Source organism: Amphiprion ocellaris, chromosome 7 (genome assembly GCF_022539595.1).
Source record: "Amphiprion ocellaris isolate individual 3 ecotype Okinawa chromosome 7, ASM2253959v1, whole genome shotgun sequence".
Taxonomy (NCBI): Eukaryota; Metazoa; Chordata; class Actinopteri; family Pomacentridae; genus Amphiprion; species Amphiprion ocellaris.
In genome coordinates, this window is record NC_072772.1 from 23762523 (window position 1) to 23776504 (window position 13982).

Here is a 13982-nt window from a genome sequence, read left to right on the forward strand (position 1 = left end):
GACCTGACTGACTCTACAGGCAGCCAAAAAAGGCACGGCAGCTGGTCAATGTTCATGCCTGTCCGTGATTTTAGAGATGGGTTTTATATACATTACCATTAAAAAGTTTGGGGTCACTCAGACAATTTCATGTTTTCCATGAAAAGTCACACTTTTATTCATGTGCTAACATAACTACACAAGGGTTTTCTAATCATCAATTAGCCTTTCAACACCATTATCTAACACAATGTAGCATTAGAACACAGGAGTGATGGTTGCTGGAAATGTTCCTCTGTACCTCTATGTAGATATTCCATTAAAAATCAGCCGTTTCCGGCTAGAATAGTCATTTACCACATTAACAATGTCTACACTGGATTTCTGATTCATTTAATGTTCTTTGTTGAAAAAATTGCTTTTCGTTCAAAAATAAGGACATTTCTAAGTGACCCCAAACTGTTAAATGGTAGTGTAATTAATACAGAAAGTATATCTTTTCCAATTATTTTATTAGCTATAATCTTTGTAATATACCCCCCATGAATGAAATCAAGTCATTTTAATGCATTAATATTAACATTTAAGTTATGGAAGCACTTTTTGCAAAACAGAAACTGCATTGTATGTTTTGAACTTTAAAGCTATTTCATAAGCAACTGGCTTGGTTATAATGTAAGGCACAGAGCTGGTAAAATAATGAAGAGACATGAGGGTAATTTCTTCCAATCAGTTGCTGGGAAGCAATTGCATTTTGCACAACACCAGACTCCATTCAAAAATGCACCGGTTTAAAACTGGCTGCCTCATATGCGATTGTAGACATCAGCTGGTGTTATTTGAGCATCAACACGCCTGCAGCATGCAGTAATCACACAATTTCAAGAGTTTAACTGGTAGACTCTTTCCTCTGTTTCATTCCACCAATGTAAACAGCTGCCAAAAATGAATCAAAAAATAGGTCAATATGCGGGACTTTTTATAACATAGCTGACAGGTATCATAGTTGACACTTCTGCCTATAACCAAACACCACATGGCATTTTTAGAGAAAGATTCTTCTTAAATATTATATCTACAATTGAGTAAAATTGAAATTGAAAGTTATTTATAAAGATATTGCAGTAAACCTGTTTACATGCGATAAATCCACACTTGACTCACACACTACTTTATATTAAATAACTCAGAAAGCCTTGGAGTCATTCCAGTCTTTTCTTCAGGAGGAAATGACATCATGTGGAGCAGGTCATGTGATCTGGAATTAACACACTTCCTTGAGAGGTGTTTTTGTAATGGGTAACTTAGTTGAAAGTGATTTCTCAGACACAGATACAATTTGTTATTTTCCATATAAAATCTGATATATTGCCAAAAAAGACATATCTGTTATGAGTATCTCAACTCAATAAAAAGAACACAATCAAAACTATTTTTGAATAAACTCATTTTGTTATTGTTTAGCTAATTAGAAGGTGATTGTTATTAAATTCAGATGGTTACTTAGTTGACATTTTAGTGATATCCAGTCTTTTTTTTTTTATTAATAAATGATTGTTTTCATTATGGAAATTGTAAAAACATGATCATAATGAACATAAAAAACATCAGTTTGTTTTTTTAATTTTTAATGAAAACGTATGCAACATACCTCCCACGAACTCCGGAAGTCCCTCATTTATATATTGACCCAAATGTTAAAATGTCCTGCCACCAGGGTGCTACCTGTGCGTCACGTTCTGTACGTAATGACGTTTGTCGGCTCGTTACGTCGCCAAACAGAGCGTGGAGCGCATAGACTGTACACAAAGTCTGTATGTACAGTTTATGGTGGAGCGCTCATTGAGCTGTTCAATGTGCGGCTCGTGGACGCTGTGAGGACAGACATATGAGGACACAGTGCTGGCTGTCCTGACGGATAGAGGTCAGCTCACAGTCAGCTCACAGCTCACAGCTTACACGGAGGGTTGCATCATCCTGGAGTATCCGGGATGAGCCGCCCTGTACATGAGCGGAGATGGGAGTCCTGCTGTACTGGCCAAACATTGTTGGTGAGAAACACTTGTCTGAATTTAAAAGCCATAGAGAATTTAAATGATCGTAGTCTGTGTTTGTACAACGAGTCGATGCACTGTGGCAGCTGCACGTTACTGTGTCATCGCTGTAACCGTTAATCTGCTGTCATATGTGTGTCAGTAGGATGAGGAGCTTCTTCCTTTACTGTTCTAATGTCATCTGTCTCATTCAGGATACATCAGGATTGGCCTTGTGTTTGCTGCCTGGGCTGCCTACGACACACCAGCACTGTTTGTCCTTCTGTACTCCGTCTCCATAGCTCTTGATGGTAAATGAGCCTCTGTTTGCTTTGGAAGTGCTGCTGCTGACACTTCAGATTTAATTTAGTATCAAAACATTCCTGCTAATGATAAAATGATGTCTGCATTTCATTTATGTGTGTCATCTTATTAATGATTTTATTATATTAACAATATTAAACATGATGAAAGTCTAGTTTTTTACCTTCGTATCATGTCCACATGGGTCATTCCAGAAATGGAGGACATTTTTCATCCCACCCATCAAATTTCAAATAATCCATACAAAATACTAAAACATGCAGTTGTTGTGTAAATGTACTTGTCCTGAGACGAAATCTAAAAACCTAGGAGAAAAGAATGTTTGAAAATATTTTTAAAATACCAAGTAAGTCTGGAGTTCCTCCTAAAATACCATTTTTCTCTTATCCCTCCCCCCTGATGACCAAACTGAATCTCAAATAAAATGGTTAAAATGAAATTTAAATCTCATTTTTTTGGTTTTATTTTTTTATTGATGTCTCTTGTAATTGTGGGAACATATTTAATCAACATAATATTTTAAATAATAATTATTATCCATGGAATGTGTGTCCCACAACATGTTAGCAAAAACCTTTTTATCTGGTAGAAGAAGAAAACAGTGAATCACATGAAACGCTGGAATTAACATCATCAAACAGTTTTCCTAAAGAATGGGTAGAGTAAAGCTATGTCCTCTCTTCTAGTTTTCATATTTTCATCACATTGTCAGCCTTGATTGAATGTCTCACTCTACCTCATATTACCAGGATCAGACTAATTCTTTTGACTGTTTTCCATCAGTCAGTTTGTCCTCTTGGTCAGCAGTAACAGCTAGCTAGCTGACAGACTCAACACTGGTTCAGAATGCAAGACTTTGTGTGACTTTCTGTATCATCATTCTTCCTCAGAATCAGTTTTTGGTTTGAACATGTACGGTTGTATTACAGCAGTATTCCAACCGTTCTGTTCTGGTTCTGGCCTACCATGCTCTGTCTGTCTGGTTGTGTGAGTGGTCTGAGCTGGTTTCCTCAGTGTGTTTCCTGACTCTAGACATGTACAAGCCTTGTGTGTTGACAGGTCATCACCAATAACCTCCTCTGTAGGTCTGGATGTCCATCCTGGCGTGTTTCTCTCCTGTTTGGTGGCCAATCCAAGCCAGACAGTGATGAATGTGCAAAGAGCAGAATCAGTGACTGCAGTGTAGAAAAGGATCTGCTGTTCATCAGGTGGAGGAGTTAGATCCTTTGCAGGGCATTTTGGATGGTTTTGTCAATGCAGTTCTCCCTGTTCAATTCTGGCCAGATTTCGGATCCCAGAAACATGAAGGGTTCCACAGTAGTACAAACAGTAAACTATCTGCTTTGAATTTGATGGTATCGTTGATGAAATGCTCCAGTGATCTCAGAACCTTGTTTGAGTGGTGATGTTCTCTACAGGAGTGGATGGCTGGCTGGCGAGGTGGCTGGGACAGACCTCCAGGTTTGGGGCCTGGCTGGATGTAGTGGTGGACAACCTGGGCAGAGGCATGCTGTGGAGCCTGCTGTTTGAGGTCTGATGAGTGAAACACACACACACACACACACACACACACACACACACACACACACACACACACACACACACACACACACACACACACACACACACACACACACACACACACACACACAGAGGAGAAATTTTAAATCTAAATGTCCTTAAAGTTTACAAGTAAAAGTACTCATCCTGACTCATTCAGTTTATTATTATAGCTGACAGTTTTAGATGAGTTAGTCAATTCTGAAGCATGAAAGCAGAACCAATACTTTACTGCTGTATCAGCTCAAGGTGGAGCTAATTTTAACTCATGTATTTAAAGCTAGGTGGAAGTTAAAGGATAATTCTGAGAATATTTAGATTTAATATTTAGATTTACAATAGAGTGGTAATTAACATTATCCAGTAAGACACAATAGACACATTAATGAGAAACTTCCATCTATCCATTATCTATATACCGTTTAATCCTCATTAGGGTCACAGGGGCCTGGAGCCTATCCTAGCTGACTTAGGGTGAAGACAGGAGACACCTGGACAGGTCACCAGTCTATCACAGGACTACATATAGAGACAAACAATCACACTCACATTCACACCTACGGGCAATTTAGAATCATCAATTAACCTCAGCATGTTTCTGGACTGTGGGAGGAAGCAGGAGAACCTGGAGGAAATCCACACATGAACAGGGAGAACATGCAAACTCCATGCAGAAAGATCCCAGACCAGGACACGAAGCAGGAGGCCTTTAGCTGCAAGGTGAAAGTGCTAACCACCAAGCCACTGTGCCCTTAATGAGAAACATGAAATAACTAACATGAAATAAGCCATTAATATCATTTAATCTTTAATAGTGTATAGTCTTTTCTAATTTTTTTGTTAAATATTGAATAATCCTAATGTTACAATGTTAAACTAAGTAACTAATAGCAAAAGCTGTCAAATGTAGAGGAGTAAAAAGACAATATTTCCCTCTGACATGCAGTAAAGTATAAAGCTGCATCAAAGAGGAATACTTATGTAATACCGAAGTCCATTTAAATCGTGTAGTACTTTCACCACTAGCAAATCACTGCAAAAAGAGGTCTAAGCTATAAAGCAGGGGTGTCAAACATACGGCCCACAGAATGAGTTTGCACAGTGTCAAAATTACAGAAGGCATTAACTGCAATTTTTCACTAAATGTAGCGTCTGTTTCAGCTGCTATTTATTTTTATCACATCCACATACCTGTGACTAAAGGTTTTGTGCTCTTGGAGACAATGATAAACTGAGGCATAATACTGTTTATTTTAAAATTTAAGTTATTTTTCTTAAGAAATTTTAGGTTGTTCATAATGTTTTGTAAAAGGATAGTTCATTAAATGTGAACATTTTCAGAATATACTTTTGTGCACTAAAACAAAGGGAAATATTTGGAGTTGTAGTTGTAGTTACTTATACGTTACTATGCTGTGATTACTGTTCCGTCTCACTTGAGATTTTTTGTAGATGTTTTTGTAATGCTTTCAGTTTGTTCTGCACACATTTAGTTAAAAAAAAACCCTGAGTGCAGCTTTAAGTTGTCACTGAAAAACAGTTCTGTAGTAACAGGCAAATAGAGAACTGTGGAAACCACTTATTTTTGTTAATGCCAAACTAATTTCTAAAAAAAAATTCTTAGCAATATTTTAAAATTTCATGTGATTTAATTGAAAGGAGAAGAGTTCGATATGGCAGTAACGATATTTTGGGCGTATTTGTAGCATTTGATTTGAAAAATAATCAGCAGTAAAGTGAGGTTTCAAAAAATATGTAGTTTTCTAAGTGTGAAGGGGCTGAACAGTGAATCAGTGGTTAGCACTGTCACCTAGCAGCTAGAAGATCCCTGGTTTGTGTCCCGGCCTTCCCAGGATCTTTCTGCATGGAGTTTGCATGTTCTCCCTGTACATGTGTGGGTTTTCTCCAGGTTCTCCTGCTTCCTCCCACAGTCCAAAAACATGGTGAGTTTAACTGGTGATTCTAAATCGTCTGTAGGTGTGAATGTGAGTGTGATTGTTTGTCTCTATATGTAGTCCTGTGATAGACTGGTGACTTGTCCAGGTGTCCCCTGCTTTCACCCTCAGTCAGCTGGGATAGACTCCAACCCCCCCACGACCCTAATGAGGATTGAGAGGTGTAGATAATGGATGTAAGTGTGAAGGTGTATACAGCTGTTTTTAACATTTGTGACCCAGTAACAGTGGTAATAGTTTCTCATCTGTTTGTATTGTATTGTAGTGGGGTTTTCTGGTGTGTGCGCTGGAGTGGTGTGTGTTTGTGTGTAACCACAGCACCAGAGGTGAGCAGTGGAAGGAGAGCTTCAGCAGCAGCCCTCCACTCATACAGGCCATCATGGCAAACGGTAACAAGTGTTCTTCTCTGTTTAAGCTGATGTGCAATGATGTGCTGTACAGCTCCACATTAGTCTGTGTGCCGGCAGGCTTTTGGACTCCTCTGGGTGTGTGGGTGGTGGGCGGGCTGCACTGCCTTCCTCTGTGGCTCTATTCGTATCAGTGGGGTTTACTGTCCCACTGGCTGGACGTGCCTCTCTGGATCCAGGCTGCCGGGACGCTGCTGCTGGCCGCAGGCCGCCTGCTGGCTCTGTCTGCTGAGGTAATGAGGATGTTGACCCCTCAGACACCCTGTAACCTGCGATAATCACAAATATGATGACAAAAGTTGCACTGTGGCTCACAAATGTGTCCCATCTTTCTGTGTGCAGGTGTGGTGTATATGGAGCCACATTGAACACCTCACCAATGATGAGATGGAAGAGAAGAAGAACTGAAACACACTCACATTCTGTTTTTTCTTTCTTAATATTGTGGGGGGGCTGCTAAGATACAAGGTGTTACTCATCGTACCCCTGCTATTGCAAGACTGTGGTATATTATTTTTGTTATTTCTAGGGAACAGTTACTCTTAAATGTAAGCCAGTGGAATGTTAGCAGTCTTTGAAAATGCTTGCACTAACAACAGACTGTCAGATGGTAATTGCTGTAATCTATCATGAAAAGACCAAAGGGAAAGCTTTGTTGCGCACATACAGTAGATAGCTACTTTACCAATGCTATGCAGAAATCCAGTTTAAAAAGCAATGGCCGGGGAAAAGCATAATGTACTTTAATACTTTTCCCCATCTAAAAGTATAATTTACTGTAGTACATTACACTTTTCCCAATCCCTTGTAGATGTAGAGGCTTTTTAAATTGAATTCCTGCACAGCATTGGTAAAGCATCATCTATTATCTGATTCAAAACATATTTTATTGCTGCACATTTACTGTATTGTTACATATAGCTATATATTGTAAAAAAAAAAAAAAAAAAACACTCACTGGTTAAGAAGCATATCAGCCTCTCAGAAAGATAATGAATTTAAAAATAGAGCATTACTGTCAAAACAAGACGGCACATCCAAAGTTTAGTAACACAGCTCTAATATGATGACAATCATACAATACCAGGCCAAAAAAAAGTCGCCACCTGGGTTTAACTAAGCAAATAGGTAAGAGCCTTCCATTGGATAATTACTGCAGTGATGAATATGTTTCAGCTGCAACAACTTATTTAACCCTAGCTGATGCAGTGAGGAGCTTCTCATTTCTTAAACAACCATGTTGGAAGGCATATCCTGTGGTCATGGAAAGGATGTTAATCTGTCTCAGAAGGGTCAAATTATTGGTCTGCATCAAGCAAAGAAAACAACTAAGGAGATTTCTGAAACTACTAAAATCAGGTTAAGAACTGTCCAACGCATTATTAAAACCTGAAGGATAGTGGTGAACCATCATCTTCAAGGAACAAATGTGGTCGGAACAAACTCTTAGATGATCGCAGGAAATCAACAGTAGAACTCATGACTGTTTAATATTGAAAATAAGAGCATTTCCACATGAAGGGAACTCAAAGGATTGCGACTAAACAGCTGTAGCTCTAAGAAAACCACTGATCAGTGAGGCTAATCAGGAAAAAAAAGGCTTCAGTTTGCTAGGTAGCATAAAGATTGGACTCTGGAGCACTGGAAGAAGCTCATGTGGTGTGATGAGTCCTGATTTATCCTGTACCAGAGTGATGGGGGCATCAGGGTAAGAAGAGAGGCAGATGAAGTGATGCACTCATCATAGCTATTACCTACTAGCCTGTGGGGGTTAGGGTTATGATCTGGGGTTGGTCAGGTTCAGCAACGTCATGTTCCCAAAGAATGAGGTCAGCTGATTACCTGAATATACTGAATGACCAGGTCTTTCCATCAATGGAGTTTTTCTTCCCTGATGGCATGGACATGTTCCAAGATGACGATGCCAGGATTCATGGGGCTGACATTGTGAATGAGTAGTTCAGGCAGCATGAGACGTCATTTTCACACTTGGATTGTCCTCCACAGAGTCCAGAACTCACCCCCACTGAGAATCTATGGGATGTACTGGAGAAGACTTTGCACGACTCTTGCATCATCAATATAAGTTCTTGGTAGAAAATGAATCCAACTCTGGACAGAAATAAATGCTGTGACATTGCAGAAGGTTATTGAAATGATGCCACAGTGAATGAGTGCCGTACTCAAAGCTAAAGGCAGTCCAACACAATATTAGTGTGTGCAACTTTTTTTTTGGCCCGGCAGTGTATTTACTGTGTCTCCAATTCTACAATTACATTTAGCAGATGCTTTTATCCAAAGCAACATGCATCTGAGAGTAGATACAACACAAGCAAGGATCTAGTCAGGGGAAAACAACTTGGACAAGAGCCATAAAACAATTTCAAGTGTGATAATAGGGCTGCACGGTGGTTAGCACTTTCACCTTGCAGCTAGAAGATCCCGGGTTTGCTTCCCGGCCTTCCTGGCATCTTTCTGCATGGAGTTTCCATGTTCTCCCTGTGCATGTGTGGGTTTTCTCCGGGTTCTCTGGCTTCCTTCCACAGTCCAAAAACATGCTGAGGTTAATCGATTTCTATAAATTGTCTGTATGTGTGAATGTGAGTGTGACTGTTTGTCTGTAAATGTAGTCCTGTGATAGACTGGTGACCTGTCCAGGTGTCCCTGAGGATTAAGCGGTTTATAGATAATGGATGGATAGAAGTGTGACAAGAGGAACGTGGAGACCATGGACTCTTTTCTTAAAGACTGAGAGAACACTAAAACCCAGCTCTTCACCTTTGCTCTTGACAGACTGCAAAAGCAACAACAACAAAAAAATCGTATTATGTCTGCACTGCCTGTATACATCACAGTCCTATTATCACACTTGAACTTGTTTCATGGCTCTTATCCAGGTTGTTTTCTTCTTAATAGATCCTTGCTTGTGTTGGATCTCCTCTCAGATGTACGTCGCTTTGGATAAAAGCGTCTGCTAAATGAAACTGTAGACTTGCGTCATTGATAGGAACTGCTTTAGTGGATTTGGTCACATAAACTGCCTTTAAAAGCTGTTTTTATATTTATGCATTTTATTTGACTGTGTAAATAGTTTTTGCTTTTTGTTGAGTTTTTGCTTGAGCGCATTCTGTTTCTGATTAAGATTCTAGTTTGAACAGATTTTTACAATAAAGTGAAGTAATGTGATTATTTGAAATGTTAATAGATGCTTTTAGTCATGAAATCCAGAGAAAGGGGGTGTTACACTTTGGGTCAGTGATGAGCTAAGCATCCTCCACGCATTCATACATATTTTGCTTTCCATGAATTGATCTATGCACAGGTAAACACGGACACTTCCTTTAGTTTTACTGTATTTCTATTATCGGTATACCAACCTACATGGAACTTTCTAAAATATGTTGAAGTTCCACTCACACTGATCTGGTGTAATAACAGTGGTGCAAGAAGAACACCGATCCTTTACTTGAGTAGAGTAATAATACCACACTATGAATGTACTACATACAATAAGTCTATGTATGCACTGAGCACAGGCGTGTGTTATGCATGTGTACATTATGTACAGATACCGAATCGCATGACCTAAATATGTAGCGGGCGGCAGGAATTGATTGGACTCTGAAACACCCCCACAACTGAATCAATTGTTCCTTGTATGATTTCCGATGGATAAGTCCAAAGCGGTGGATTTGTAGTAGAATTGCAATCATGTGATTGTCACCAGGCAGCTGACATAGCGTTCACTTGTCATAGTTACAGTGACGTCATGACGCTATCTCCCAACAGAAACCTTTAACAAATCAGTGGATCCAGACTATAAGCAGCATCACTCTCAAAATCTCACTTGGTCCTTGTGTCATTTCTGTCCGAATATTCGGATCTCAAAATACACTATATTGCCAAAAGTATTCGCTCACCCATCCAAATAATCAGAATCAGGTGTTCCAATCACTTCCATGGCCACAGGTGTATAAAATCAAGCACCTAGGCATGCAGACTGGTTTTACAAACATTTGTGAAAGAATGGGTCACTCTCAGGAGCTCAGTGAATTCCAGCGTGGAACTGTGATAGGATGCCACATGTGCAACAAATCCAGTCGTGACATTTCCTCACTCCTAAATATTCCACAGTCAACTGTCAGCTGTATTATAAGAAAGTTGAAGTGTGTGGGAACGACAGCAACTCAGCCACCAAGTGGTAGGCCACGTAAACTGACGGAGCGGGGTCAGTGGATGCTGAGGAGCATAGTGCCAAGAGGTCGCCAACTTTCTGCAGAGTCAATCGCTACAGACCTTCAAACTTCATGTGGCCTTCAGATTAGCTCAAGAACAGTGCTTCAGCAGAGAGCTTCATGGAATGGGTTTCCATGGCCGAGCAGCTGCATCCAAGCCATACATCACCAAGTGCAATGCAAAGCTGTTATGATCCTGCTCTAGCTCCTGCCCTTCTTTCTCTTTCTTCCTCTTTTCTTTCTTCTCCCTTCTTCCTCCTGTCTTTGTCATCTGTCTCTTTTGTATTTCCCTCTGTTTGTCATCTCTCTCCCTGTTGTCTCGCTCTCCTTGTCTTGTCCCTCTGGCTCCCTCTGTTTGCGTCTGTTGGTCTCTGCGTCTGTCTGTCTGCCCCCCTTGTCTCACTCACCTGCCTGCACTTTACTGATTGCAGTAATGCACATCAGCTGCAGAAATTAGTTCACTCAGTTCACCTGTTCTCCACTTCACCTATTTAAGCTCTGTGCATTCATTCAGTCCCTGTTGGATCATAGATTCTGTTACCCTCCTAGATTCAGTTTCCACATGGACTTTGCTTCCCCACCTTTGGACTCTGTTTTCCCCCCTCCTGGATTTTCCCCACATGGACTCAGTTCTCTACTGGATTCTCACCAGCCCTGCTTCAGTCTCCAGCCTGTTTTTCCTTTCATCTCGGTCTGCCCCTGGATTCCCTCAGCCTGTCTTCCCCCTCTGTTGTCAGTTCCCCCATCTTGTGAGTACCTCTCTTTAGCTTAATATTGTTAATTCACTTTAGTTTTGTAGATGTCCATTTTTGCATTCTTAGTATTGGTTTGTGGAGTTGTGAGTAGTTTGGTTTAGTTCTGTCCCCCTAGTTTGGTTCTCCATTTTATGTATTGGTTTAGTTATCTGGTTTAATAAAACTCTTTCCTTTATTTACTTGTCTGCCAGTTTCTGTGTCTGTGCTTGGGTTCTCCAGCCCCTCCCCCGTAACACAAAGCATGGGATGCAGTGGTGTAAAGCACGCTGCCACTGGACTCTAGAGCAGTGGAGACACATTCTCTGGAGTGACGAATCACGCTTCTCCATCTGGTAATCTGATGGACCCGTCTGGGTTTGGCAGTTGCCAGGAGAACCATACTTGTGAGACTGCATTGTGCCAAGTGTAAAGTTTGGTGGAGGGGGGATTATGGTGTGGGGTTGTTTTTCAGGAGATGGGTTTGGCCCCTTAGTTCCAGTGAAAGGAACTCTGAATGCTTCAGCATACCAAGACATTTTGGACAATTCCATGCTCCCAACTTTGTGGGAACAGTTTGGAGCTGGTCCCTTCCTCTTCCAACATGACTGTGCACCAGTGCACAAAGCAAGGTCCATAAAGACATGGATGACAGAGTCTGGTGTGGATGAACTTGACTGGCCTGCACAGAGTCCTGACCTCAACCCGATAGAACACCTTTGGGATGAATTAGAGCGGAGACTGAGAGCCAGGCCTTCTAGTCCAACATCAGTGTGTGACCTCACAAATGCGCTTCTGGAAGAATGGTCAAAAATTCCCATAAACACACTCCTAAACCTTGTGGACAGCCTTCCCAGAAGAGTTGAAGCTGTTATAGCTGCAAAGGGTGGACCGACGTCATATTGAACCCTATGGATTAAGAATGGGATGTCACTTGTGTTCATATGCGAGTCAAGGCAGGTGAGCGAATACATTTGGCAATATAGTGTACATGTGTTGTTTTTGTTTTTTTTTTTTTAAATGTGCCAGAAGACACATGAGTAAAATGAGTGGTCAGTTTTTACCTTGGAACTACAGCGTACTGATGACAGACTCAACACTGGTTCAGACTGCAAGACTTTGAGTTTCTGTGTCGTCATTCTTCCTCAGAATCAGTTTTTGGTTTGAACATGTATGGTTGTATTATAATAAATTAATTTTTTAACTGTTTGTGTCTGATTAGTTCTGGCTTACCATGCTCTGTCTGTCTGGTTGTGAGTGGTCGGAGCTGGTTTCCTGACTCTAGACATGTACAAGCCTTGTGTGTTGACAGGTCATTGCCAATAACCTCCTCTGTAGGTCTGGATGTCCATCCTGGTGTGTTTCTCTCCTGTTTGGTGGCTGATCCAAGCCAGACAGTGATGGATGTGCAAAGAGCAGAATCAGTGACTGCAGTGTGGAAAAGGATCTGCTATTAACTGCTATTTATTTTTCATCACTTCCACATACCTGTGAATAAATGTTTTGTACCTTTGTAGACACCCTGTAATTTGTAATGCATGCGTAAATGATAAACTGCGATATAATGTTGAAATTTAATTTTTAAGTATTTTCAGGATGTTCATTACGTCTTTCAAAAAGTTCCTTAAATGTCAGCGTTTTCAGAATGTATTTTTGCACTAAAACAAAGGGAAATATTTGGAGTTGTGGTTATTTATAAGTTATTATGCTGTGATTTTACTGTTTCGTCTCACTTGAGATCATATTGGGCTGTAAGTGGCCCCTGAACTAAGCTGAATGTGACACTCCTGATGCAAAGGATGCTGAGCTGCTCCAAAGCAGCCTTGTGTTGATCAGAAACATGATCCAGCAGCAGCAGTCTGTGCTGGTAGCAGCAGGCAGAGTCAATCACATGATTCAGAGGAAGCAGACAAAAGTTTGTAGCAAAGCATGGATGTTGTCAAGGCAACGAGTCCACTTCTGGAGACCTTGAAGGGTCCTGTGGCTACCGTACAAAACGTTATCAAGAAGTCTCGGCTCTGATTGGCAGATAGGCCAGCCTGGACCAGCCACAACAGAGAAGCTGATTTGAATGGAGGAGAAAGAACTGTGATAGACCTTCAGAATAAAGTTACAGCTGTGGTAGCAGAAAAATGGCTGTTTTTGTGAATGTGCTGCTACATACATATAGATAAAAATATAGCTGAACATGTGTTAGTTGTGACTTAAGTGCTGTGCTGAAGCACAGATACACATAGATACAAACAATCCCACTCACATTCATACCTACAGACAATTTAGAGTTACCAGTTAACCTCAGCATGTTTTGGACTGTGGGTCTGGAGATACATGGCTTTCACTGGACAGGAAGTGTATGACAAACTGTAATTGGAGGAGTAACTAAAGCTGTCAGACAAATGTAGTGGAGTAGAGGCAGAAAGCTGTATAAAATGAAAATACTTCAGTAAAGTACCTCAAATTTGTACCTAAGTAGAGCATTTTTGTAAAGTACCTCGTTAGTGTGTATTAGATGAGAGCACCTACAGAGGAAGTGTGGTGACCTCCTCATCCATCCACAGAGCCTCTCTGAGGTCCAACACTGATTACAGCTGATGAGGTCTGGTCTCCAGTCAGGCTCCAGGAGGATCCTGGAGAATCAACATATTAACAGAGATGGAGGCATGCTTGTTCCAGTAAAAGTAATCACAACACTCCTATGTTTGTGGGCCATCGTTGGTTACTAGATACTTTTTAAAGCCTTATGTGGTCGAGCACCAGC

The 13982-nt window shown here is 40.7% G+C and overlaps 1 protein-coding gene across 2 annotated transcripts; it reads left to right on the top strand.

Annotated features, from left to right (window-relative positions):
• The first annotated feature begins 1744 nt into the window (after nt 1-1744).
• On the top strand, nt 1745-11423 carry si:ch1073-145m9.1 (CDP-diacylglycerol--inositol 3-phosphatidyltransferase). Of its 2 annotated transcripts, XM_023289314.3 has the most exons (6): nt 1745-2030; nt 2228-2323; nt 3755-3867; nt 6117-6240; nt 6319-6491; nt 6601-9444. In XM_023289314.3, exons 1-6 carry the CDS (start codon nt 1997-1999, stop codon nt 6664-6666), a joined length of 606 nt encoding a protein of 201 aa, XP_023145082.2. In that variant the 5' UTR covers nt 1745-1996; the 3' UTR covers nt 6667-9444. The 2 variants fall into 2 exon arrangements, with proteins under 2 accessions (XP_023145082.2, XP_035812742.2); XM_035956849.2 differs by having other exon boundaries at nt 6117-6491; nt 6601-11423.
• The last annotated feature ends 2559 nt before the right edge of the window (nt 11424-13982 follow it).

What these genes read in the sequence shown, in the direction of transcription:
- si:ch1073-145m9.1 (XM_035956849.2), top strand. Translation starts at nt 1,997, where the DNA reads ATGGGAGTCCTGCTGTACTGGCCAAACATTGTTG. An exon ending in GTACTGGCCAAACATTGTTG is followed by an intron (nt 2,031 to 2,227) that starts GTGAGAAACACT and finishes TGTCTCATTCAG; the next exon opens with GATACATCAGGATTGGCCTT. An exon ending in CGTCTCCATAGCTCTTGATG is followed by an intron (nt 2,324 to 3,754) that starts GTAAATGAGCCT and finishes TGTTCTCTACAG; the next exon opens with GAGTGGATGGCTGGCTGGCG.